The 26,027-nt window shown below is 47.9% G+C and overlaps 3 protein-coding genes across 6 annotated transcripts in view; 1 reads left to right on the top strand and 2 right to left on the bottom strand.

Moving 5' to 3' along the window:
* Positions 1 to 1,100, bottom strand: part of LOC115074849 (spatacsin-like) — a 161,758-nt gene extending 160,658 nt beyond the window's left edge. For 2 of the 3 annotated variants that reach the window (XM_029574771.1, XM_029574772.1), the window contains exon 1: positions 732 to 1,099. In XM_029574771.1, coding sequence (XP_029430631.1) covers positions 732 to 910 — 179 coding nt within the window. In that variant the 5' untranslated portion in view covers positions 911 to 1,099. Of the gene's footprint in view, positions 1 to 731 lie in introns of all 3 variants that reach the window. The other variant, XM_029574773.1, reaches the window with a different exon arrangement.
* Positions 1,101 to 1,225: 125 nt separating this feature from the next.
* LOC115074853 (cytosolic iron-sulfur assembly component 2A-like) lies at positions 1,226 to 6,416 on the top strand. 2 transcript variants are annotated; one of them, XM_029574778.1, is made up of 6 exons: positions 1,226 to 1,404; positions 2,191 to 2,259; positions 3,643 to 3,807; positions 4,399 to 4,448; positions 4,849 to 4,894; positions 5,874 to 6,416. In XM_029574778.1, exons 1-6 carry the CDS (start codon positions 1,278 to 1,280, stop codon positions 5,972 to 5,974), a joined length of 558 nt encoding a protein of 185 aa, XP_029430638.1. In that variant the 5' UTR covers positions 1,226 to 1,277; the 3' UTR covers positions 5,975 to 6,416. The 2 variants fall into 2 exon arrangements, with proteins under 2 accessions (XP_029430638.1, XP_029430639.1); XM_029574779.1 differs by lacking the exon at positions 2,191 to 2,259 and having other exon boundaries at positions 1,232 to 1,404.
* Positions 6,417 to 20,699: 14,283 nt separating this feature from the next.
* The window catches only part of ADAMTS7 (ADAM metallopeptidase with thrombospondin type 1 motif 7), a 140,495-nt gene continuing 135,167 nt past the window's right edge, over positions 20,700 to 26,027 (bottom strand). The window contains 1 exon segment of the mRNA XM_029574774.1: positions 20,700 to 22,770. Within this exon segment, the coding sequence (XP_029430634.1) occupies positions 22,607 to 22,770 (164 nt within the window). The 3' untranslated portion in view covers positions 20,700 to 22,606.

Below are 26,027 nucleotides of genomic sequence, written 5' to 3'. Positions count from 1 at the left end.
CATCACCCCTCATGCTTTCCGTAACCTCTAAGAGCATGCCATACTGGGTCAGACCCAGGGTCCATCAAGCCCAGCATCCTGTTTCCAACAGTGGCCAATCCAGGCCATAAGAGCCTGGCAAGTACCCAAACACTAAGTCTATTCCATGTTACTGTTGCTAGTAATAGCGGTGGCTATTTTCTAAGTCAACTTAATTAATAGCAGGTAATGGACTTCTCCTCCAAGAACTTATCCAATCCTTTTTTAAACACAGCTACACTAACTGCACTAACCACATCCTCTGGCAACAAATTCCAGAGTTTAATTGTGGGTTGAGTAAAATGAACTTTCTCCGATTAGTTTTAAATGTGCCACATGCTAACTTCATGGAGTGTCCCCTAGTCTTTCTATTATCCGAAAGAGTAAATAACCGATTCACATCTACCCGTTCTAGACCTCTCATGATTTTAAACACCTCTATCATATCCCCCCTCAGTCGTCTCTTCTCCAAGCTGATGAGTCCTAACCTCTTTAGTCTTTCCTCATAGGGGAGTTGTTCCATTCCCCTTATTATTTTGGTTGCCCTTCTCAGAACCTTCTCCAGTGCATTTATATCTTTTTTTTTTGTAACTTAATGGTTCTGTAAATTACTTTGGCAATGATGCATGTAAAGCGCTCCTGCCAAGAAGTCTGTAACGTTAGCTTTCACCCCTGCTGCCGCCCTCCGCCACAGAGGCGCGGGCGACACTTACTGGCTGAAGCTGCCGGAGATGTGAGCCTCTCCCCGGCTCCCACACAGGCTGGAGACGTGAAGACCATCCTGGCACAGCAGGCAGCACAGGCCCGGAGGCCGAAGCCCGCTGAGGGCGACTTGCGAGGGCCCCGGGGCCGGACCTGCGGGGCCCAACGGCAACAACAGCACCCGCAACATCCCAGGACCAGAGCCGGGCCCCGCGGTACAAACTACTTCCGGCCTAGAAGGGTCAGCTGATCGCACGAGACCGGTTGCCCTGGAGACACTAGCGCACACCAGTCGCCGCCATCTTTATTTCAGGCCAAAAGGAATTCATCAGATGCAGCAAGATAGCTAAAAGAGTAATGATTCGGACAATTTAGCCAAACTTTCCATATCCCCCTGATCACACCTGCAGAAACTTCAACGTTTAAAGAATGTTTCGGATTCCTACTGCATTTTTGCCCAAACCCAAGATGGCGTTCCACGCAGCGCCCGTCGGTGACGTTACGACGTCGCACGCAGGCCCGGAAGCAGTGTGACGGTAGTATGGCGGCGCCGCGGCATGGAGGCGGTGTCCGGCTGGTTTTCGCACTCTGTGGCCGGGCTCTTGCTGCGGTTTGTGAGGCTGTCTGACAGGGACCATGTGCAGAGGAAGAAGAGGATGGAAGAGAAGGCGCTAGAGGTTTATGGTAACGGTCTTCGCAGTTCGGAGCACTGACCTTGGCTGTAACCCCGGAAGTGGTAGCGCTCACCTTCCATCTTCCGGGGACTTGTGCAGCTTTCACTCCCACTCACCTCCTGGGGCCCCCGGGCACTGACGTAGATACCCTACTCTGCACAGCTCTCCCCTCCACCCCCCCCCCCCCCGGGACCCTAATACAGTTCTCCCCCCACACCTCCCCCAGGGGCCCTTGCACTGCTCTTCCCCCTCCCACAGGGACCCAAGCACAGTTCTCCTCCCCCTCCTTCCTCAGGTGCCCTCGCACAGTTCTCCTCCCCCCTCCTTCCTCAGGTGCCCTCGCACAATTCTCCCTCCCCAAAAGGTCCTATGTAGCTTCCCTCCCTCCCTGGAAACCCACACACTGTTTCCCAAACCTGAGGCATCGTGGTGTGCTAGAGAAGATGCGCCTAGTCTGTGTATGTGAACCGATGTGATGACTGTTGTTGAACTTCGGTATACAAAAAAATAAAATAAAATAAATAGAATATTTAACTGTCGCATGAAGATTAAATCCCTAAAGTCTGAGGCTAAAAGTTACCCCGGCATATCTTGCTCACATCTGAACTGCCATTTGTCCCGCTTGTTTCCACAAATAACACTTTTCCTAGCTTGTAGCCAGGTGGACTCAGGACCAGTGGGTTATGTGCACTTCTGCTAGCAGATGGGAGATAGAGTCAGATTTCAAAGCTGACGTCACCCTAGATATATCCCTGCAGTGACTTCAGATCCTCAGTATGTCTTCGTCTCCTAGCAGATGCGGATGCTCAGAGCTCTACTTTTAAGTGTGATAAAGTGGAAAATCATTCATTTTTGCTGAAAACGGGTAAGGGAAGTTTGAAGTCTCTTCTTTTTGCAGTTCATGAGCTTAATTAAAGTTCCCCTTGCTTAATATGAGATTCTTATGCTGCATTGCTTTAGGACTTTCACTACTTCTCTCACATGCAGACCTCCCACTGCAGTTTACCCTTCTGCTGACCCAAGAGGGCACAACGTTGCTACCAGTATTTTGTTGTTTTTTATTTGCTCATGAGCTAGGGTTTATTTGCTCAAGGATGGCATTGCTGCTAATGCAATGCCATCATTGCTCTCTGCTTCAACGGCAGTGAGAAAAGGGGAATTGGATTCAGACATCAACCAAAGAGGGCCCAACCTTTAGGGGTTTGGGGAACAAATAAACACGGGGTAACTTGCTGATGCAGCTTTTACTACCCTTAATCACATACAGGCCGATACAGAAAAACGAGCGGGAGAGCGCCCAGGCCACTCTCCTGGGTGTGCGATTCAGGAGGGTGGCCTGTGCAAATTAGGGCCCATGGTAAAAGGAGGCGCTAGGGACACTAGCGCGTCCCTAACGCCTCCTTTTTGACAAGAGTGGCGGCTGTCAGCGGGTTTGACAGCCGACACTCAATTTTGCCGGCGTCGGTTCTCAACCCGCTGACAGCCACGGGTTCGGAAAACGGATGCCGGCAAAATTGAGCGTCCGTCTTCCAACCCGCGGGCCAATTTTTACTTTTTTTTTTTTTTTTTTACTTTTGGGGCCTCCGACTTAATATTACTATGATATTAAGTCGGAGGGTGTACAGAAAAGCAGTTTTTTTCTGCTTTTCTGTACACTTCCCTGGCGCCGGCAGAAATTAACGCTGACCTTTGGGTAGGTGCTAATTTCTTAAAGTAAAACGTGCGGCCTGGCTGCACATTTTACTTTCTGTATCGCGCGGAAATACCTACTAGGGCCATCAATATGCATTTGCATGTTGCGGGCGCTATTAGGTTCAGGGGGGTTGGACACGCGTTTTCGATGCGCTATTACCCCATACTGTATAAGGGGTAAAGCTAACGCGTCAGAAACACGCGTGCAAACCTGGGCTAACAGTGCGCTCCACCGGCCTGTAAGCCTGATACTTTGATGCAGCTCCATAATTGCTCTCTGCCTCCACGGCAAGGGATAAGGGAAATTGGATTCAAACAGAATCCAAGGGCCCTGACTTTTACAGTCTGGGAAACTGATAAGCATGGGGGTAACCTGCACAGTGCAACAGATACTGGCATAAGCTTGCTGGGCAGACTGGGTGGATCATTTCATTTGGTCCTTTTCTGCCGTCATTTCTATATTTTTACCAAGAGCCCGGTGTATTAACCCTGTTAGCCTAAGGAGCAGCATTCTGGCTGTTGTAAAAGCTGACTGGAGATTTTATTTTTGTTTTAGACATAATTCGAACCATCCGTGATCCGGAGAAGCCAAACACGTTAGAGGAGCTGGATGTAGTGACTGAGAGCTGTGTTGATGTGCAGGAGATCTCACAGGAGGAGTATCTGGTGACAATCAGGTTTACACCAACAGTGCCTCACTGCTCTCTGGCCACTCTCATAGGTAAGCTTGGAGCGCCTGTGTAACCTGTAGTGCCGGCTGCCTCCCTCCTTTGGACTGCTTATGCTGAGCACTTTTTGAAATGAGAATGCAGTTGGGCTGGCCTAATGGCCTGAGAGCTGTGCTCAGTGCAAGACGACCCGTTTCTTTCACGCCTTCATGAAGATTTACAGATCCTACTGGCTCCTTCTCAAACATCATCCTCAGGGATAAATACAGCTGCACAATAGCTGTTATACAGCTCCCTTTTGCATCACCTTCTGCTTTGGCTCTCATTGTCCTGCTGTTGTGCTAGAAATCAGGAGGCAGCTTTTTTGCTATACATATTGCTGTTGACTCTCCGAGCACCTCCTGGGGCCACCTCTCCCCCTTCTCCTCTTTTTCCTTCTATAATGCTCCCTTTCCACTTCTTGCTCTGAGCTGCTGGAGTAGATAAAGTCAGAGTGAAAGCTCCAGAGCAATGAAATCCTTAATGCATTACAGCTTTGTTCAGGGCAAAGGGATTAGAGAATTAGACTTTACCCACTGTCATCAGGATGCAGAGCAGGCGATGAGACGACTGGAGAAGTGACGCTATTTTCCTCTTCTGAACAGGTCTCTGTCTGCGAGTTAAACTGCAGAGATGTTTGCCATTCAAGCACAAGGTAAGCAAGTGAGCTGCTCTTCCTGTGCATTTGCTGTGTACAGTGATCAGATTTGTAGCAGACCCCAAGAAAAACACTAACAGAGCAAGTCCCTGGATGATTATCCTGGTACACAGGATATAAATCATATCGGGGACAAATTACCTCACTCTTCTCATGTCAGCAGATGTATGCAAATACTTTAGTCTTAGTAATGATTAATTAAAGCAACTGGTTTAGCTTCAGCACGGCTGTCACCCCTGCCCTCAGCATTGTATATGTAAACTTTTCCTGGGCTGCTTCCTTCAGGTTACCTCTGGCACTGCATAGAAAAAGCTTTTCCTGGGTTGAGACCCTCAGCTCAGTGCTGCCCTCTTGTGTATAAGAATGACACCTGCATCCTTTATTGTGTGTTCTGCAGCTGGAGATCTACATTTCTGAAGGAACACATTCTACAGAGGAAGACAGTAAGTGTGACCCAGCATCGCTCTTTCTGGGACTGCAGTACTATTCGTCACAAACCTGAAGATAGATGTATATGTCCTTCCTCTGTGTGCTATCCCGACTGCTCAGCTGGCTCAGTCTTTTCTCTACATTGTAAATATTTTGCTGGGGGGTAGTAACCTGAGGTGTACCCAAAAAATCTCCCCCCAGAGTGCCAGAATGTGACCTGGTGACATGCGTTCGGTGAGTAATTTAATAGCTAAATTCTTCGAACTGCAAAATTTTGTAGTTCTCAGGTTTAGATTACTTAATGTTCCTCGATTGCTGTTTTTCATTCCCCATCCTGTTACTGAACTTTACCCCAAAGCTAGTTTGGGTTTCCAGCTCAATCAGAACCAGGGCTGGAATGTGGCATTGATTCCTTTGCAACTGCAGCCCTCAGCTGGGGGTCAGGAACCTTAAATCCAACCACTCTAAGCTGCTATTGCATGGTGACTGTACCTGCCTGTCACCCTCCCTCCCTGAACACGGCCTCAACAGCATCCTCAGTCCTGGCGAACTGTGACGTAGAAGAGCTGAGCCAGGAATCAAACCTTAGTCCCTTTATCTATTTATTTGATTTACATTTTGTCAAAGGGGCACTTCAGGCCCCGACACAGCCCCTCATCCCAAGAGCTGTTCAGTGCCTTGTGCTCTCCCTGCCCTGACTATAGGTACAATTGTAAGAACATAAGACTTGACATACTGGGTCAGACCAGTCACAAGTACCTGGCAGGATCCCAAAAGGTTGCTAAGACTGTTGCCTTTTCATTTAGAAATCAACTTAATAAAACTACAGCCTGAGACAGAACATCCACTTAATGTAGTAACTTAGATGTAAAGAAGTGGGGTCCAGCAGCCAGCTGAACGCACCTGGGCAGCTGCAGGGGTTTGCAGGATGACTTCAGCATCCACTGGGTGTGTTAATCTGTCCTCCTTTTGTAACTTTTTCTTAAATTCCAGTTAACAAGCAAATTAACGACAAGGAGCGTGTAGCAGCTGCAATGGAGAATCCAAACCTGAAGGAGATTGTGGAACAGTGCGTCACTGAGCCTGATGACTAGAGGAACTGAAGTCTGACAATGTTTCAGTGTTGGAACTACTTCTCAGACAGAGTCCAACAGCTATGGCTGATTGCAGTTGTGCTAGGGCCTCTGATGTAGCCCCTTTGTGCTGTGCAGGTTCTATCCATTGCCTTTGCAATGTTGGGGAGCACCAGATGTGAGCAGTCGTGTGGTTTGCGACTCTGCGCTCCTGCAGGCTTTAGGAGTAGCTCTGAGGACTCCACAGATTTTTTACCAGGACCAGATCAGATCTGTGAAACTGTGTGTCTCCTTTTGGGCAGTGGACCTTCCTTCTCGCTTGCTACCCTGCCCCTCCTGCTTAAATTGGTGAGAGAGATCTGTGCTATGCCACAAGCATTGGGCTTCTAAGCATTTTGTGCTCCTGCAGAAGCACCTGTTCTATGCCGCTAATAAAGGGCTTCCCTGTGTATGAAAATGGTGATCCTGTCTTATGTTTCATGGTCAGCTTTGCCAAATCGAGTTATAACTTAATGGCTGACAAGTAAATACATGGCCTGACAGGAGTGAAATAGCCTCATAATCTGCTGTAGCAGGCAGTCTTTACCTGGCTGCTGTTGTGACCCAGATGAGTTTGACCCGACAGCTGTGCTGACAAGAAGCGTGCTACTTCCTTATCCTTTGATTTTGGATGTGAGATGCAGCAAGGTCACAGCTCTCCTGGGAACACTTACTTTTTTTTATATTTAAATCTTATCTATATTTTAGAAATATTGCCATAGGTCATGCAGCGGGTACCATTTACAGTAACCCAAAGGGGGAACAGTAGGCCATGCAGCTAATAGCACTTAACCATAAACCCACTATGCCACCTGCAGCACTGTAAAATGCAGGAAAGTTGGCTTATATCATACTTGTAGAATTTTAGGGGGAAACATTAAATACTCTTGTGACTATAACTCTCAAATGCTAAGCCAGAAGAGGAGCTGTCTCCTACCTGCTAGGTTTCATGGGTGATGAGAGGCTAATGCTCAGTGTCCAGCAGAAGGATCAAAGGATCACCAGCTCCAAACAGACACAGTTAAACTGTTGAAAATACTGGATGTTGTGAAGCTCTGAGGTGCACTGTTAAAGACTGTCAGTAATCGCTCATCTTTATTGTGAGCTGGGGGCAGATACATTCCCTAAATAATTTAGTTATGCAAATTCTATGAGCAACAACCAACCCTCAATCTTCCCGTGATGGCTCGTTTGTAACACACACATACGCTGTATGTACAACCATCAGCAACCTTCCTCTAATAGCCTGCCCATAATAATTTATCCAACCTTCAGTAACTTTTTCATGAAGACTCATCCAAAACCTTCCCATAATACCTCATCCATAATCTCCACTTCATGCCTCAATAATCTATCTGAACAGTTCATCCATAATCCCTCCCCTTCCTATGACAGTCCAACTATACTCCCACCCTCCAGCCCTTAATCTTCCCATGATCACCTGTCTATAATTCACACATACATGCACCCCCCCCCCCCCCCCCCAAGGAATCTTCCTATGACAAGCCCATGTGTAATATCTCCAAGCTTCGGTAACTCTCCTCAGATAGCTCACTCAGAATTCCCAGGTTTCAGTGACCTTTCTAGGACGGGTCCATCTGTAATATCTCCAAGCTTCGGTAACTCTCCTCAGATAGCTCACTCAGAATTCCCAGGTTTCAGTGACCTTTCTAGGACGGATCCGTCTGTAATATCTCCAAGCTTCGGTAACTCTCCTCAGATAGCTCACTCAGAATTCCCAGGTTTCAGTGACCTTTCTAGGATGGATCCGTCTGTAATATCTCCAAGCTTCGGTAACTCTCCTCAGATAGCTCACTCAGAATTCCCAAGTTTCAGTGACCTTTCTAGGACGGGTCCATCTGTAATATCTCCAAGCTTCGGTAACTCTCCTCAGATAGCTCACTCAGAATTCCCAGGTTTCAGTGACCTTTCTAGGACAGGTCCATCTGTAATATCTCCAAGCTTCAGTAACTCTCCTCAGATAGCTCACTCAGAATTCCCAGGTTTCAGTGACCTTTCTAGGACAGGTCCATCTGTAATATCTCCAAGCTTCAGTAACTCTCCTCAGATAGCTCACTCAGAATTCCCAGGTTTCAGTGACCTTTCTAGGACAGGTCCATCTGTAATATCTCCAAGCTTCAGTAACTCTCCTCAGCTCACTCAGAATTCCCAGGTTTCAGTGACCTTTCTAGGACAGGTCCATCTGTAATATCTCCAAGCTTCAGTAACTCTCCTCAGCTCACTCAGAATTCCCAGGTTTCAGTGACCTTTCTAGGACAGGTCCATCTGTAATATCTCCAAGCTTCAGTAACTCTCCTCAGATAGCTCACTCAGAATTCCCAGGTTTCAGTGACCTTTCTAGGACAGGTCCATCTGTAATATCTCCAAGCTTCAGTAACTCTCCTCAGATAGCTCACTCAGAATTCCCAGGTTTCAGTGACCTTTCTAGGACGGGTCCATCTGTAATATCTCCAAGCTTCAGTAACTCTCCTCAGATAGCACACTCAGAATTCCCAGGTTTCAGTGACCTTTCTAGGACGGGTCCAACTGTAATATCTCCAAGCTTCAGTAACTCTCCTCAGATAGCTCACTCAGAATTCCCAGGTTTCAGTGACCTTTCTAGGACGGGTCCATCTGTAATATCTCCAAGCTTCAGTAACTCTCCTCAGATAGCTCACTCAGAATTCCCAGGTTTCAGTGACCTTTCTAGGACGGGTCCATCTGTAATATCTCCAAGCTTCAGTAACTCTCCTCAGATAGCTCACTCAGAATTCCCAGGTTTCAGTGACCTTTCTAGGACAGGTCCATCTGTAATATCTCCAAGCTTCAGTAACTCTCCTCAGCTCACTCAGAATTCCCAGGTTTCAGTGACCTTTCTAGGACAGGTCCATTTGTAATATCTCCAAGCTTCAGTAACTCTCCTCAGATAGCTCACTCAGAATTCCCAGGTTTCAGTGACCTTTCTAGGACGGGTCCATCTGTAATATCTCCAAGCTTCAGTAACTCTCCTCAGATAGCTCACTCAGAATTCTCAGGTTTCAGTGACCTTTCTAGGACAGGTCCATCTGTAATATCTCCAAGCTTCGGTAACTCTCCTCAGCTCACTCAGAATTCCCAGGTTTCAGTGACCTTTCTAGGACAGGTCCATCTGTAATATCTCCAAGCTTCAGTAACTCTCTTCAGATAGCTCACTCAGAATTCCCAGGTTTCAGTGACCTTTCTAGGACAGGTCCATCTGTAATATCTCCAAGCTTCAGTAACTCTCCTCAGATAGCTCACTCAGAATTCCCAGGTTTCAGTGACCTTTCTAGGACAGGTCCATCTGTAATATCTCCAAGCTTCGGTAACTCTCCTCAGATAGCTCACTCAGAATTCCCAGGTTTCAGTGACCTTTCTAGGACAGGTCCATCTGTAATATCTCCAAGCTTCGGTAACTCTCCTCAGCTCACTCAGAATTCCCAGGTTTCAGTGACCTTTCTAGGACAGGTCCATCTGTAATATCTCCAAGCTTCAGTAACTCTCCTCAGATAGCTCACTCAGAATTCCCAGGTTTCAGTGACCTTTCTAGGACAGGTCCATCTGTAATATCTCCAAGCTTCAGTAACTCTCCTCAGATAGCTCACTCAGAATTCCCAGGTTTCAGTGACCTTTCTAGGACAGGTCCATCTGTATGTACCCAGATCAGTCCAGTGTGTCCTGGGTTTTGCCTCCCTTCCAGCAGATGGAGACAGAGAAAGTTTCACTGACACTGCCACATAACCTGATGTGCCACCTGCAGTCCTTCAGTATTTCTCTGTCTCCAGCAGATGGAAGAGGTGCAAAACTGCAGTTCTGTACCTATATAAAAAAGGGAAAATTAGTGGAGTTTCCTCCCATGCGGGGCCATCCCTCCTGGTTTGAGGTGGACGAGCAGGGGGATTGGAGACCCTGGGTGCTCAGTCTTTTCACGCCAGGAAGCAGACAGCTGGTGCATCCAGTTCCCTCGCCTTCAGGAGCACTTGCAAAGTCTGCTGCTAATCTTCACCTCAGGGAAGTTCTTTAATTTTCTGGTCTTTTTTTTTTTATGATAATTTTATTTTTCTGTTTTTTTTTCATAAAGTTTAGAAGAAAGGTAGTAAAAAAAAAAAAGGCGCAGGAGCAGTTGTTTTTGCTTTCCTGGTCGTTGACGACTGCACTCTGCTGCTTTTGGCAGGTGCTTTGTTGCAGCGGCTCCTGCTAGTGTTTTTCTGCTTCAGGCGGTGCCGCATGTTCCGCATGTCGCGTGGTTGCCGATGCACCGTGTATGAGGAAATGTGCATGCACCTTTCACATGCCGGCCAGCGTTCCTGGTGCTTCCTGGGAGAGAGGTCACATTGGGAGCAGACGAGGCAACTCGGGCCTGGGAGGTCTTTGGCTGCGTCCCAGTGATTCTCTTTGTGAGAGGTCACATCGGGAGTGACCGCAGAGGCAGCGAGGGCCTGGGAGGTCTTTGGCTGCGTCCCAGTGCTTCTCTTTGTGAGAGGTCACATCGGGAGTGACCGCGGAGGCAGCGAGGGCCTGGGAGGTCTTTGGCTGCGTCCCAGTGCCTCTCTTTGTGAGAGGTCACATCGGGAGTGACCGCGGAGGCAGCGAGGGCCTGGGAGGTCTTTGGCTGCGTCCCAGTGCCTCTCTTTGTGAGAGGTCACATCGGGAGTGACCGCGGAGGCAGCGAGGGCCTGGGAGGTCTTTGGCTGCGTCCCAGTGCCTCTCTTTGTGAGAGGTCACATCGGGAGTGACCGCGGAGGCAGCGAGGGCCTGGGAGGTCTTTGGCTGTGTCCCAGTGCCTCTCTTTGTGAGAGGTCACATCGGGAGTGACCGCGGAGGCAGCGAGGGCCTGGGAGGTCTTTGGCTGCGTCCCAGTGCCTCTCTTTGTGAGAGGTCACATCGGGAGTGACCGCGGAGGCAGCGAGGGCCTGGGAGGTCTTTGGCTGCGTCCCAGTGCTTCTCTTTGTGAGAGGTCACATCGGGAGTGACCGCAGAGGCAGCGAGGGCCTGGGAGGTCTTTGGCTGCGTCCCTGTGCCTCTCTTTGTGAGAGGTCACATCGGGAGTGACCGCGGAGGCAGCGAGGGCCTGGGAGGTCTTTGGCTGCTCCCAGTGCCTCTCTTTGTGAGAGGTCACATCGGGAGTGACCGCGGAGGCAGCGAGGGCCTGGGAGGTCTTTGGCTGCGTCCCAGTGCCTCTCTTTGTGAGAGGTCACATCGGGAGTGACCGCGGAGGCAGCGAGGGCCTGGGAGGTCTTTGGCTGCGTCCCAGTGCCTCTCTTTGTGAGAGGTCACATCGGGAGTGACCGCGGAGGCAGCGAGGGCCTGGGAGGTCTTTGGCTGCGTCCCAGTGCCTCTCTTTGTGAGAGGTCACATCGGGAGTGACCGCGGAGGCAGCGAGGGCCTGGGAGGTCTTTGGCTGCGTCCCAGTGCCTCTCTTTGTGAGAGGTCACATCGGGAGTGACCGCAGAGGCAGCGAGGGCCTGGGAGGTCTTTGGCTGCGTCCCAGTGCCTCTCTTTGTGAGAGGTCACATCGGGAGTGACCGCGGAGGCAGCGAGGGCCTGGGAGGTCTTTGGCTGCGTCCCAGTGCCTCTCTTTGTGAGAGGTCACATCGGGAGTGACCGCAGAGGCAGCGAGGGCCTGGGAGGTCTTTGGCTGCGTCCCAGTGCCTCTCTTTGTGAGAGGTCACATCGGGAGTGACCGCAGAGGCAGCGAGGGCCTGGGAGGTCTTTGGCTGCGTCCCAGTGCCTCTCTTTGTGAGAGGTCACATCGGGAGTGACCGCAGAGGCAGCGAGGGCCTGGGAGGTCTTTGGCTGCGTCCCAGTGCCTCTCTTTGTGAGAGGTCACATCGGGAGTGACCGCTGAGGCAGCGAGGGCCTGGGAGGTCTTTGGCTGCGTCCCAGTGCCTCTCTTTGTGAGAGGTCACATCGGGAGTGACCGCGGAGGCAGCGAGGGCCTGGGAGGTCTTTGGCTGCGTCCCAGTGCCTCTCTTTGTGAGAGGTCACATCGGGAGTGACCGCGGAGGCAGCGAGGGCCTGGGAGGTCTTTGGCTGCGTCCCAGTGCCTCTCTTTGTGCGAGGTCACATCGGGAGTGACCGCTGAGGCAGCGAGGGCCTGGGAGGTCTTTGGCTGCGTCCCAGTGCCTCTCTTTGTGATAGGTCACATCGGGAGTGACCGCGGAGGCAGCGAGGGCCTGGGAGGTCTTTGGCTGCGTCCCAGTGCCTCTCTTTGTGAGAGGTCACATCGGGAGTGACCGCGGAGGCAGCGAGGGCCTGGGAGGTCTTTGGCTGCGTCCCAGTGCCTCTCTTTGTGAGAGGTCACATCGGGAGTGACCGCGGAGGCAGCGAGGGCCTGGGAGGTCTTTGGCTGCGTCCCAGTGCCTCTCTTTGTGATAGGTCACATCGGGAGTGACCGCGGAGGCAGCGAGGGCCTGGGAGGTCTTTGGCTGCGTCCCAGTGCCTCTCTTTGTGAGAGGTCACATCGGGAGTGACCGCAGAGGCAGCGAGGGCCTGGGAGGTCTTTGGCTGCGTCCCAGTGCCTCTCTTTGTGAGAGGTCACATCGGGAGTGACCGCAGAGGCAGCGAGGGCCTGGGAGGGTCTTTGGCTGCGTCCCAGTGCCTCTCTTTGTGAGAGGTCACATCGGGAGTGACCGCGGAGGCAGCGAGGGCCTGGGAGGTCTTTGGCTGCGTCCCAGTGCCTCTCTTTGTGATAGGTCACATCGGGAGTGACCGCGGAGGCAGCGAGGGCCTGGGAGGTCTTTGGCTGCGTCCCAGTGCCTCTCTTGTGAGAGGTCACATCGGGAGTGACCGCGGAGGCAGCGAGGGCCTGGGAGGTCTTTGGCTGCGTCCCAGTGCCTCTCTTTGTGAGAGGTCACAACGGGAGTGACCGCAGAGGCAGCGAGGGCCTGGGAGGTCTTTGGCTGTGTCCCAGTGCCTCTCTTTGTGAGAGGGTACATCAGGAGTGACCGCGGAGGCAGCGACTCAGCAGCGAGGGCCTGGGAGGTCTTTGGCTTTGTTGGGGGAAGAGGCCAATCTGTTCCCGATGAACGTGGAAATGGTGGTCATTTTGAAGTCCTTCGTGGCTGCTACAGACACTGCTGCAGGGGGAGGGGATCTCCCCCCCCCACCCCTCCACTTTTGCCAGCGGATCTGAGGCCCGGGGGAGGCAGTCAGTGGAGGACAATGACTTCTTGGATGATTCATCCTCTTTTTCGTCAGGTTTCGCCGTCGTGCTGCATGGGGCGGCACATTTACAAACAAGGAGCATCAGAAGGTCTGCGGCCCAAGAGGAAATCCAAGCTCTTAGGAACTTCTATGTCTACCAGGGTTCAGCGAGCCCTGTCCACAGAGAGAGCGGCCAAAGATGTCTCCTCTGATGATTCAGAGCAAGGTGCATAGTCCCCAGTGATGGATCCTTCCTTGGTGGGGATAGGATGAGGTTCCGCAGGAGGAGTCTTATTAGGAGGGGGTGGACCCAGTCATGGATGGCTTATGGGGTCCAGCGAAGGATTTTTCATTCCACAAGTCGGTTAAAAGGTTGGTGGTCAGGGAATGAGATACTCCAGATACTGGCTTAAAGTGGGCAGAGAAGTGGACAAATTGTATCCGTTGCCTGAGGACACTGGAGCTCCTACAATCCCGAAGAGGAATGCTTCCATCTCTGTGGTTACTAAGAAGACACTATCCCGGTGGCCAGTTCTGCAGCTTCAAAAGATTTCAGGATAGGAAGCTCAAGGTCCATCTTAAAAACAAAAAATGATATATTTTTGAGGTGTCTGCACTCTACATCCAAGCTGTGGTGTGCAGCAGTTTTATGCTTCGAGCTGCATTGCGTTGGGTGCAGCAGTTGCAGGCTGACAAATCCATGTCCTCTCAGGAGACAAAGCAGGTGGAGTGGCTGGAAGCTGTGACCGCCTATGGTGCGCATGCACTGTATGACCTCATTAGGACGTCCTATAGGACAATGACGTTGGCAGTCTTGGCCAGGAGACTTCTTTGGTTGCGGAACTGGCCAGCGGATGTTTCGTCCAAGTCTCAATTAGGAGCGTTAGCGAAACGTTAACGTTGGCGGTGGAGCACGGCACTGACTTGTTAAGCTAAGAAAACCAGAATGACGCTTCAAGTTTCAGATAAGTGCCTTTCGCTGTATTAAATCAGCAGATACAACAGCCATTCAAGAGAGGCGTGCATTGCTTTGGCTAGACATCAGCAATAAGTTTTGAGATTTTGTAACATGCCTCCTTGATACTTTGTAGCCATTTCTTGCTGACTCCAATTTAATTGTGTAGCAAGCTGATCACTGAAAAAAGAAACCACATCAAAGCAAGTTTAAGAACGGCTCCCCTACAATATCGGGCAAGTTTCAGTCAGTCAGATTCTGAAACCACTACACAGCTGTACACACTATAAGATTTTGGGCTTACAAATTGGGATTATAAGTTACCAATATGGACAGATGTTTTTGCATCAAGTGAAATATTCTTGTTATCATTGGTAAAGATATACAGAAGGGATTATTTACATCATCCCCATTATAAAAACATAATTCCAATAAAGAAAATTGATTTTACAGCAGTTTTGAGAATTTAAAAATGTAAAGATTGATTTCACAGTAGTTTTGAGAATTTAAAACAATTTGCAACATTGGCATTTTATTTTAAAGTAGAATAAGAGACTTACAAAAATGGGCCGGTGATTGAACTTACTGGTTTAACAATTTTAGGTCCAGACCTAAGATACCAGTTCTGAGGCCTTGTCTCTTTATTATAAAAAAAACACACAAAATAATTTAATTAAAAATAGTAAAATAAAAAATTGAGATTAATTTAAGAATTTGAGATTTTGAATAAAGATTATACATTTTTAACAGGGACTTATATTGGTGACCCATGATCATGCTGGATCAGACCAATAGTCAGTGGAGTCCAGCATCCTGTCCCCTAGCCGTGGCCAGTCCAGGTCAACAACCCGGACCTGTCAAATGTTACTGGGGAGATACATTTCTTATTACTCATTCCAAGTCTGCCTGACTGAGTCTGTACTCCACAACCTTTTTAAAACTCAGCTATACTATTGATGACCACATCCTCCTCCAACACCATGCCACAGCTTTAATTGTATGTGGACTGAAAAAACTACTTTCTTAAATTTTGTTTTAAATCTGCTACTAGTTTCATGGAGTGTTTCCAAGTCCTGTGTGACAGGGTAACTTACTGTTCCCTATTTCCATGGTCCCCTCCACTCATGCTGTTATAGACCTCTGTTGTCTCTTTTGCAAGCTGAAGAGCCCTACTCTATGCAATCTCTCGTCAGACTGCCATTCCCTTTACCATTTTGGTCACCCTTCTGCTCGGTCTTTTTTTCAGATGCGGCCATCAAAACTGCCCACAATACTCAAGGTGAAGTCGCCCAGTGGAGCTTTATGATACAGAGGCGCTGTGATATTTATTTTATTTCAAGATTTATATTCCACCAAACCTCCGTTTTTGGCGGATTACATATAGACACAAACAATAAAATAACACATTGACAAACACCGCACATTCACTACAAATACATCATCTAAAAACTGGTAAAACATGAAAAATTAAAAAGCTTCATAAAATGAATAGGTTTTTAATGGTTTCCTAACAGAACAATCATGGTGGGGTTTGGCGTAGGGCCCGAGGAGATTTGTGCTGGAGGGCAGGTCCCCGTTATCGGAGATGACGCTAGACAAGACCTCAGTATTGGATTTTATTCTCCATTTGTCTGTTTGCTATGATGAAAGCCACTTGTCTTATTTTATTTATAGAATTTTGAAAGATTTAGAAAGTAAACTGTTGAAAAATAGTCATAGTATCAAACAGTTTAAGGAACACAATGAAAATCGCTGAAAGAAACGTGATTATAATTGCTTCTTGTCAACATAACGGGTGCGGGACCAGAAGAAAAGTAAAAACATGTTGGGTAAATCTAGGATATGGGTTGAGAAACCGGGACTCCTATGTTCTTACTGCCCTTATATCAAAAAAGCCATTTGTTTTGTGGCAGCAAACCTGTATTTCCATATGGTAAAAGGAGCAACACCTGCCTGTGCAGGTTTAAGGGTAAAGGAGTTAACAGAGGTTTGACCGGATCGTCGAGGGGCATTTTATGAATCTGTGCAGCTCTGCTACTTGGGGAGTGATAGTTTGGGGGAACTCCAGCTCGAGGAGGCCGGGCAGGTAGAGGAGAGGAAGGAGATGCACACATGAGACCACTCTAAACAGTCCCAGTCTGAGCCCTGTGAAGCACAGGAGGGAAGCGGCCGGGATTGCGCTCTCTTTTGCTAGTCTGAGGATCTTGCTAAGATAAAAGAAATGAAAAGTGAGGTCCACTCGGCTCTTTTATACTGCAGTTGCACCCGGCTGGCTGAATGCTTCTTGCCAGATGCTAGCAGCAGTCCAAGCCTTTTACAGGGGTGGCATAAAGCTGGGGAATTGGGAATATGAAACTATGCACAGGAGTATGGATAATGCAGGCCAGAATTAGGGACCTTCATTTTTAGTTATATTATTTTTTCCAGGGAATTTATTATAAGGAACAAAAATGGGAGAAAACTTGTGCAAAATGAATCCTTTTATTCTATTGCTATGGCAGATATGACCCACACATTTGTATTCCTCTATGGAGTTGAGCTGAGATGCATTTGTATCAAGTATTTAATATAATCTGCCCCACAGCAGAGTAGTAATAAGGTTAAGCTCTCCCTCTCTATATCATGCTCCAATGACAAGTTTCTCAAGGAGCCTCTGCCAGCCCAGCTGCTCCCTGGCCTTCAAGTTATCGCTGACTGTGAACGGGCGAAAGGTGGATTCCTGGAGCCTTATAAACAGGATGCAGTAGAAAGCACTGCCTTGTGAATCATCTCAAGAGAGCTTAGAAGGCTGGGGTAAAGGCCTAAAGATATTTCTGTCTTAACTCTGACATCCACATCCCTCTCTTTACTTCACGTTCTGATAGAGAAATCTTGTTGGTTTTCTGCCATCAGCGCAGAAGGATTACTTAAAGATTTCTGCTGCTTTGACATAACCACGATCTTGCGATCCACAAATGTTTTCAGAACATGAACTAGAGGGAGCCGGGAGAGTAAAGGTCACTATTTCTAACCAATGATTGCAAACACAGGGTCCCCACCTTGATAGCCACATGCCCAAAAGTTATTTCAGGTTCTGTAAACATGAAGCTACAAGACCGTCCCTGAGGTTTCTACCTCGGAAAAGCAAAGCTAGGAGAAATGCCCACTGACCAGGGCCACAGAATGAGGTTCCCTACACACCAACGTCCTGCATCAGCTTTGTTAGGTTCAGGCTGGAGCAGGACCTGCTCACTTAAACACTTGGGCCAGCTGGTTCTTTTGTAAGAACCTGCAAGACTTCTGTGTTTGAATTTTATGCTCCTCTGCTGGAGTGCACGACTTGACCTGTGAGAATGCAGTCACGTAGAGGCTTCAGACGATGATTGCAATCCCTTGAACATGATTTCTAGCAGTCACTTCTCTGTAAATAGACATAACTATTACGGGGGGACACACACACACACAGGCAATGTATACAGATGCACACACCTGTGATGCCCTGGAGCTAGAAATTTGGCAAGTCAGGAGCCCCAAGAATCACCAGCTCCTCCTCTGGCCTCCGGCAGCTGCGTTGGCGTTCCTCCTCCTTTCAGCTGCCGCCAGCCTGGCCTCCAGCAGCGTTGGCGTTTCTCCTCTCTTCAGCTGCCATCGGCCTGGCCTCCGGCGTCAGCGTTCCTCCTCCTTTCAGCTGCCACCGGCCTGGCCTGTTGGCTTTTCTCCTCCTTTCAGCCACTGCCAGCCTGGCCTCCAGCAGCGTTGGCGTTTCTCCTCTCTTCAGCTGCCACTGGCCTGGCCTGTTGGCTTTTCTCCTCCTTTCAGCCGCTGCCAGCCTGGCCTCCAGCAGCGTTGGTGTTTTCTCCTCCTTTCAGCCGCTGCCAGCCTGGCCTCCAGCAGCATTGGCGTTTCTCCTCTCTTCAGCTGCCACTGGCATGCGTCAGCAACTCTCCTTAATGTCGCCACCGCCTAGGTCAGCAGCCGCGGCAGAGGCAGGCAGGGGAGGCAGACGCCACAGTCATGTTCTCAGAGAGGCATTTTTTGCCACCTGAAGCAGCCGCCTCACCCTGCCTCATAATAGAATCATCCGATAGGTGAACTCCCCTCTCCCCCCCCCCCCCCCAAAAAAAAAAAGCTGTCCAGGGCCCCATTTATCCCCACGATAGTTCTGGGCTAGATGGGAGAAAGGAGAGGATTCATGGTCCTTGTGAAGGCTCATGGCATCGTAGCCCAAACTTGGTTCTGAGTGAGCTGGAAGCCCAAAGGCGCAGGCAGAAATTACCAGGTCAGAGAATTGAGCAGTAGATTTCTAATGTCTAATCCACGGGAGAAAGAGGAGAGGCTCCGTGTCATGCTGAGACAGCAGAGGGCGCTAGCGCCACACAGAGGAGGCTGTAACTTCTGTTTTGGCTGAAGGCATTTTGGGGACATGTGGGAGGCTGAGCTGGCATCCTGTGCTTAAAGTTTCCCCAGCTGCATTCTCAGCAGCGACTCTGCACCAGGACTTTCTCCTCTGCATTTATGAATTAACTCTGAGAAAGGGATTTCCATACACGGCACAGGGCCCTCACATTCCACCTGTGAAGATTACATTGATCGGTTTTTCCTTGTGATTGCAGAACGCCTGCCGATGGTAGGAAGGAACTTGCCACACAGTTAATGCTCCCTCCAAAGCACCTTTCCTCTCCCCCGGCTCCCCATTTATCAATCCCTACTCGTCCCCTCAATATCCCAAGTTCTGCTCTCCCCGTGCCTTACTCCACTCCCAGTCTCCCCGTGACCCAGCTGCTGCTCTCCTCACGAACTCCCACACTCAGTCTCCCAGGTGCTGCTCTCCTCACGAACTCCCACGCTCAGTCTCCCAGGTGCTGCTCTCCTCACGAACTCCCACACTCAGTCTCCCAGGTGCTGCTCTCCTCACGAACTCCCACGCTCAGTCTCCCAGGTGCTGCTCTCCTCACGAACTCCCACACTCAGTCTCCCAGGTGCTGCTCTTCCCCTGCGAGCACAGTTCCCTCCACGGTTTGAGAATCTGAACCCCCTGGTGCACCTTGGATTCCTACAAAACCCGTGGGATTCAAACGGTTTCTCAGACGGCACTGAAGAGCAGTGGGGGAGGGGGAGTGCAGGTGAAAGGAGGAGCACAGCTTCCCAGCTGGTAGCAGAGCACATTTTCTTTGGCCCCAAAGGTGCTGGCGTAGGCTGTAGGGGCAGATTTGTCTCCAGCTGCATCAGAATTGTGCAGGGGGTTTGCAGTGGTTTAATGCTTGCAATGCACTGAAACCCCCCCCTATCAATGCATCAAGCGCGAGTACTTTTCCTACCTGTTTCAAAATTAAACGCGTGAATATTTTACGTGAGAAAGTAAAGCAGGACTTGCGTAAATCCCAATATACAGGCGTAAGTTAGCCAATTTTAAAATGTGCCCATGTAAATGAAACACAGAAATAACGGCAGAATAGGGCCAATGGTCGATCCAGTCTGCCCGGCAAGCTTCCCATGGCAGTGTCTGCTGCGCCGTGCAAATCATCCCCATACGAATCAGTTTCCCAGGCCGTCAACATCAGGGTCCTTGTTGCTTGCTGTTTGAGTCCAATTCCCCATTACCATCTTCCATAGAAGCAGAGAGCAATGTTAGGTTTCCATCAAGAGTTTCAGCAAGTTAGCCCTGTGTTTGTTTTCCCAGTCCACCAAATTCAATATCCTTGTTGCTTGCTGAGTGAATCTAATTCCCCTTTTCCTCTTTTCTCCCTTCTGTTGAAGCAGAGATCAATAATGGCGTTGCATCAAAAATATGAAGGCTTATTGGTTAAGGGTGCACTCTTTTCCTCATTTCCATCCTCTGCCCTTAGGGATCCCCACAGTGTTTATCCCATGCCCCTTGGAAATCTTTCACTGTTTTTGCCTTCAGCACCTCCTCTGGAAGGACATTCCAGGCATCCACCACCCTCTCCGTGAAGAAATATTTCCAGACATTGGTTCTGAGTCTTCCATTCTGGAGTTTCATTTCATGACCCCTAGTTGTACTGATTTCTTTCCCATGGAAAAGGTTTATTGTTGATTGTGCATCATTAAAACCTCTCAGATATCTGAAGGTCTGTTTCATATCTCTCCTGCTCCTCCTCTCCTCCAGGGTGTACATCTTTAGGTTCTTCAACCTCTCCTCATAAGTCATTTGATAGAGACCTCCCACCATTTTGGTCGCCCTTCTCTGGATTGCCTCCATTCTGTCTCTATTCTTTTTGAGATACGGGCTCCAGAACTGAACACAATACTCCAGGTGAGGCCTCACCAAGGACCTGTACAAGGCATTATCACCTCCTTTTTCTTACTCGATATTCCCCTCTCTATGCAGCCCAGCTTTCTTCTGGCTTTAGCCATCGCCTTGTCACATTGCTTTGCCATCTTCAGATCACTAGACAGTCACTCTTACCCTAAAGGTCTCTCTCCTGCTCCGTGCACAACAGCCCTTCACCCCCCATCACATACAGCTTGGATTACCGCACCCCAGATGCAGGACTCTGCACTTCTTGGCATTGAATCCCAGCTGCCATATCTTCGACCATTGTTCAAGCTTCCTTAAATCCCATCTCATTCCCTGTACTCCTTCCGGCGTGTCCACTCTGTTACAGATCTTAGTGTCATCCGCAAACAGACAAACTTTACCTTCTATCCCTTCCGAAATGTCACTCAAAGATACTGAACAGAACTGGTCCCAACACTGATCCCTGTGGCGCTCCACTTAACCCCGCTCTTTCATCAGAGAGGTTCGATTTACCATCACACGCTGTCTTCTGTCAGTCAGCCCGTTTGTAATCCACACCACCACCTTGGCACTCACTCCCAAGCCTCTCATTTTATTCACAGGCCTCCTTTTTTCCCTTCTACCAATGATGATTTTTTTTATAGGTATTTGAAATAAACACTAAAAGCATTAGTGTAAGCCTGTATGGATTAATAGGTAGAATATGAAAATCAATATTACAAGCAATTGACAGTTTAAGTTACCAGATCCTGAGCTGATAGGAATTCCTAATTAGTCCACTAGTTAATCAGTCCTTCTCCAGGTCCTTGAGACCTTCCTGAACTCTCACCCAGTCAGTTCTACAGAATAAACCCGATTAAAATCACTTACGCCAGATAATGAGCAGGAGTAAAAGTACGCAAGTTAGTGGGCAAATCTTTTTAAAATTGCAACTTCTGCACGCAAAAGTGGGCCCTGCCCCAGAACTCCCGAGCCAGCCCCTTTATTATGTGTGTGAAAGTGAAGACACGAACGCCCTTTTTACTTTCAGATAATACAGAATTCGTGAGCAGAGGCTACTTATGTGCATACATGCTACTTTTCACACACATAACGTTCTGAAAAGTCCCCCCTAAGTGTATATCCCTCCGTTGAAGTAGTAAGAAAAGCAGCCCTGAGCCAGCTGCAGGCACTGCAGAGCGTCACTGAATGTAATCAGATGGAAGGCTGGGGCTGGCGTAGGACCGAGAGGGGCCATCTTGTGACATGGCTGCTCGGCAGCTGGAAAGCTTAGGCGCATCTTCAGGAATGCCCTCCTCGGTCAGCTAAGGACAGAGCATTCATGCTACATTAAGGTCTGGAGGGCACTGGTGCAGGTAAGGACTGCACTGAGCCCCTCATAACTCACACCAGGGAACAGCAAGCGAGCTTTCTGTACGTGTTCAGATGCAGGAACCGGGGATAACAGGTGAAGGATGAAGCCAGAGCCAGCCCTGCCGTAGGAAATTGAAGAGCAGCCTGAGCCACAGGGAAATGAAAACTACAACTGCATGCAGTGCAGCAAAAGCATAACTGGCTCAGCCTGTCCAGCCGAGGAAGAGGAAGCAGAGCTGGGCCACAGGGCAGGCAGCGTGCGAGGGAGGGAAGGAAGGACGGCGACAAGGCAATGCCAGGCTGTTTGCTACAATATCAGAGTACAGTTTATTCTCTGAAATATCACTACATACAGGAAGTGTAGGATGGCCCCTGCCTGCTGAGATGTACATTTCTCCCTCTGTCAGAGCTGCTCTGACACTGTCAGGGAGACTCTTCTTTCATTTAAGTAGCAGTTTGGAGGTTTCCTTGGCTTTGTATAAACTTCTACGGGGTTCTAGCCAGACCTAATCTGTGGTAGATTCCCTCTCCCTGCTGATTATTAGTAAAATTCTTGCCTTTCTATTATGGGCGAGTGAGGAATGTGGAGCATCTTTTCCCCTTCCTTCAGAAGGCAGCACGACCAGCGTTGAAAGCTGCCTCCACGCCAGTAACAGGAGTCACATCTCAGGATGCTTCTGCTCCTGTTCCTGGCAGCTGCGCAACGGCGTTCTGTGATGTCACAAGCCCCGACTGTGATGTCATCAGTCCCGAGGAGACGCAGAGGAACTCAAAGAGCAGGAGAGAGAGAGATGCAAAACAAATGTCTGCTTGTAATTGTTCCTGTATTCCCTGAGGCCTCAGTATCCGAAACAGCACCAGCAAAAGCCCAGAGGAAGGGCGTCCCCTTCCTAGTCCATAAGCCTCACCTCCTGGAAGCGCGCTCGTTGCCCCGCTCTTGGCTGCTGTGGCTGTAGACACGGCACGTGCGGCAGCATTGCACCTTGACCGTTGGGAGAAGGCACCGTCCCAGGAGCCTCAGCATCTGGCAGAAACTGAACGTCAGACGATCCCGGTCACAGCTGAAGCCTAAACAGAGAGGAAGATACACAAGGGATTAATGTGACATTTCTGCAAAGCAGGGACAGCATCTCTCAGAGAGAAGCAGTGGAGAAATTCTCCAACACAATACCCAGAGTGAAGAAAAGAAAAAAGCTATGCCTTTAAAATGTACATATTAAATTAAAATGATCAAAACAATTCAAATAATATATAACAAATTACAAAGGAAATAGATTTAAAAAAGGTGAAAAACTGATGACTTCAAAAGCATAAAACAAGAATAACTTAAGGCTAATCACACAAAATGTTTAATCATCACTCCTAGTGAAAAAGTCTACTGATAATCCTCATCATTAAAGTGAGCAGCCTTATCACCAAAACGTTTAATCATCACTCCTAGTGAAAAAGTCTACTGATAATCCTCATCATTAAAGTGAGCAGCCTTATCACCAAAACGTTTAATCATCACTCCTAGTGAAAAAGTCTACTGATAATCCTCATCATTAAAGTGAGCAGCCTTATCACCAAAACGTTTAATCATCACTCCTAGTGAAAAAGTCTACTGATAATCCTCATCATTAAAGTGAGCAGCCTTATCACCAAAACGTTTAATCATCACTCCTAGTGAAAAAGTCTACTGATAATCCTCATCATTAAAGTGAGCACCCTTATCACACAAAATGTTTAATCATCACTCCTAGTGAAAAAGTCTACTGATAATCCTCATCATTAAAGTGAGCAGCCTTATCACCAAAACGTTTAATCATCACTCCTAGTGAAAAAGTCTACTGATAATCCTCATCATTAAAGTGAGCACCCTTATCACCAAAATGTTGAAACTCAAGATTCCAGCATAAAAAGCAAACCTCCAAAAGTAAAGAACACAAAGATTAGACACATTTAAGACAGTAGCAGCAACTCCTACAAGAGGCCATTTTGGCTTCTTCAAGGGGTGTAGTAACAATTTTATGTTGAAATGCAGAAAAACCTATCTCAAATGAACCTTCATTGATGAACGGAGAATACGGATTCCCTTTAATTAGCGTCCATTTCATCCTTCAATGGGTGCAAACATAATTAATCTCAGCAACTCTGAGATACTAATCTCATAATGGTGGTCGGCTTGCAGGGGCTGTGAAAATGTAAACTACTTAACTGGTAGGAATGCTCAGCTTGGAGATGCTGAATGTAAGCACTTTGAACTGGTAGTGCACACCTGAGGAACTTCCGATAGGCAGGGGGAATGGGAATGTGTGCATAAAAATGTTTTAGATCCACAGTGCACATCCAATCAGAATCATCTGCAGGGAATTCATCTGAACCTGTCTCTAAATCCAGGATGGGCCTCCAATCTGCTGACATCTTGGGGACAGCAGGAACAGAAACCCTTATCACATTGCTGTAGTAGGACAAACTATCGCCTTCTGTTGAAGAAGACAGAATACTTCCAGTTGTGGGTGAGCAGATTGGAAAGAGTCATTAGAACATAAGAAATCTTGTCCTCTCTTCACTGGCTCCCGATTACTGCACGAATCGCCTACAAATCCATGACTATCATCCATAAAGTCCTTAACAATGATCATCAAGGACTTAACACCCTTAACATAACTCTTCAAAACTCCTCAAGAAACCTACGATCCAATAATTCAAACTACTTATTAATCCCCACTATCAAAGATGCTCATCTAACAACAACAAGAGAGAGAGCCTTCTCCATCGCCTCCCCCAATCTTTGGAACATTCTACCTGAAGACCTAAGAACTCAACACAGTATAAAAACCTTCAAAAAAGACCTAAAAACTTTACTGTTTCGCAAATTCTTCACGGACCCCCAATCATCTGCTCATACCAACTCTCAAATGAACTTATAACCCTAATTCTCAACCAAACTTACCTCCCTCCACATCCAACCTTATATTTGTTCAGAGATTTGTTAGGTTATGTTTATTACTGTAATTGCAATATGCTATGATATCTCAAAACCTCCATGTTAAAAATCCTGTTCACTATGTAAACCGTTATGATGGCTTTTCCGAATAACGGTATATAAAACTCTTCAAATAAATAGATAAATAAATAAAATTGCCATGCTGGGTCAGACCAAGGGTCCATCAAGCCCAGCATCCTGTTTCCAACAGTGGCCAATCTAGGCCATAAGAACCTGGTAATTACCCAAAAACTAAGATGATCCCCTGCTGCTACCACACAGTCATAATTCACAGGGAAACAAGACAAGGATGGCCAGGTCAAGTTGCTGAGGGGACTCGATGACGAGGCAAGGAGGGAATGGACAGACTAGGTTATGTAGTGCTGGAACTGCTGTGTCATGTGATCTGTGAGGGGGTGGATAGAGCAGCTGTGAGCGAGGCTCGCTGGTGATCTCGGCTGGTGGGGATGCTGCATAGCAGGCAGAATCATGACATGAACTTTGTCTTACTTCTTCTGAAAATCCAGATACACTATATTATCCACGTTTAGTAAACCCTTCAAAAAATAAAGCAGATTTGAGAGGCAAGCCTTCCCTTGGGTAAATCCATGCTGGCAGTGTCCCATGAAACCAGATCTTCCTATAGGCTCTGTGATTTTTATCTTTACAATAGTTTCCATGATTTTTTCTGACACTAAAGTCAGACTCACCGGTCTATAGTTTCCTGGATCATCCCTTGTGCCCTTTTTAAAGTCTTGGCTTACACTGGTCACCCTCCTGTACAATGGACGATTTTAATGATAGTAACAGATCTGCAATTGAATTTTTTTAGTTCTTTCAGGACTCTGGGGTCCTTCAGAACTGAAGATTGATTTCTGGAGGAAAAGAGAAGTGCAAGTGGTAGCCACACTAAACAATTTTCAGTAGCCTGGGAGGAAGGGATGGGAAAGCAGGCTTCAGGGATGTCAAACTTTTTAAGTTCATTTCTCTTGATTGACTACCATTTTAATTATTGGGTAGTATGTGATGTGTCTGCTGTTTGAAATATTTTATTGGTGTGTTTGGTAAAGCTTTCAAAATTTGCATGAGTCTTTAATTATTGGATATTCTATTCATCAGCTGTTTTGAAATTATTTTATTAGTATGATTTTATAATTATGATTCATGATTTATATATCTTGATTTTATTGATTTGTTTCATGAGGAATGGTGAAATTGTTGTTTTTCCATTGTTACACTGTATAGAGTCTGGTGTGATGTGTTCTACAGTTCAGTTTTTGTCTGCACATTTCTATTTATAGTTTATGTGGCTTTATTCTGTATTTGGTGAGGGTTTGTGTTCTGCATGCAAAGACTG

Source organism: Rhinatrema bivittatum, chromosome 13 (genome assembly GCF_901001135.1).
Source record: "Rhinatrema bivittatum chromosome 13, aRhiBiv1.1, whole genome shotgun sequence".
Lineage (NCBI taxonomy): Eukaryota > Metazoa > Chordata > Amphibia > Gymnophiona > Rhinatrematidae > Rhinatrema > Rhinatrema bivittatum.
The sequence above is the reverse complement of the archived record's forward strand: the minus strand, read 5'-3'. Positions and strand labels throughout refer to the sequence as shown.

Bases quoted from the DNA above. Each gene is read 5' to 3' on its own strand.
- LOC115074853 (XM_029574778.1), top strand. From the start codon at position 1,278: ATGGAGGCGGTGTCCGGCTGGTTTTCGCACTCTGTGGCCGGGCTCTTG. The intron at 3,808-4,398 runs GTAAGCTTGGAG...TCTTCTGAACAG, and splicing joins CTCTCTGGCCACTCTCATAG to GTCTCTGTCTGCGAGTTAAA. The intron at 4,895-5,873 runs GTAAGTGTGACC...CTTAAATTCCAG, and splicing joins ACATTCTACAGAGGAAGACA to TTAACAAGCAAATTAACGAC.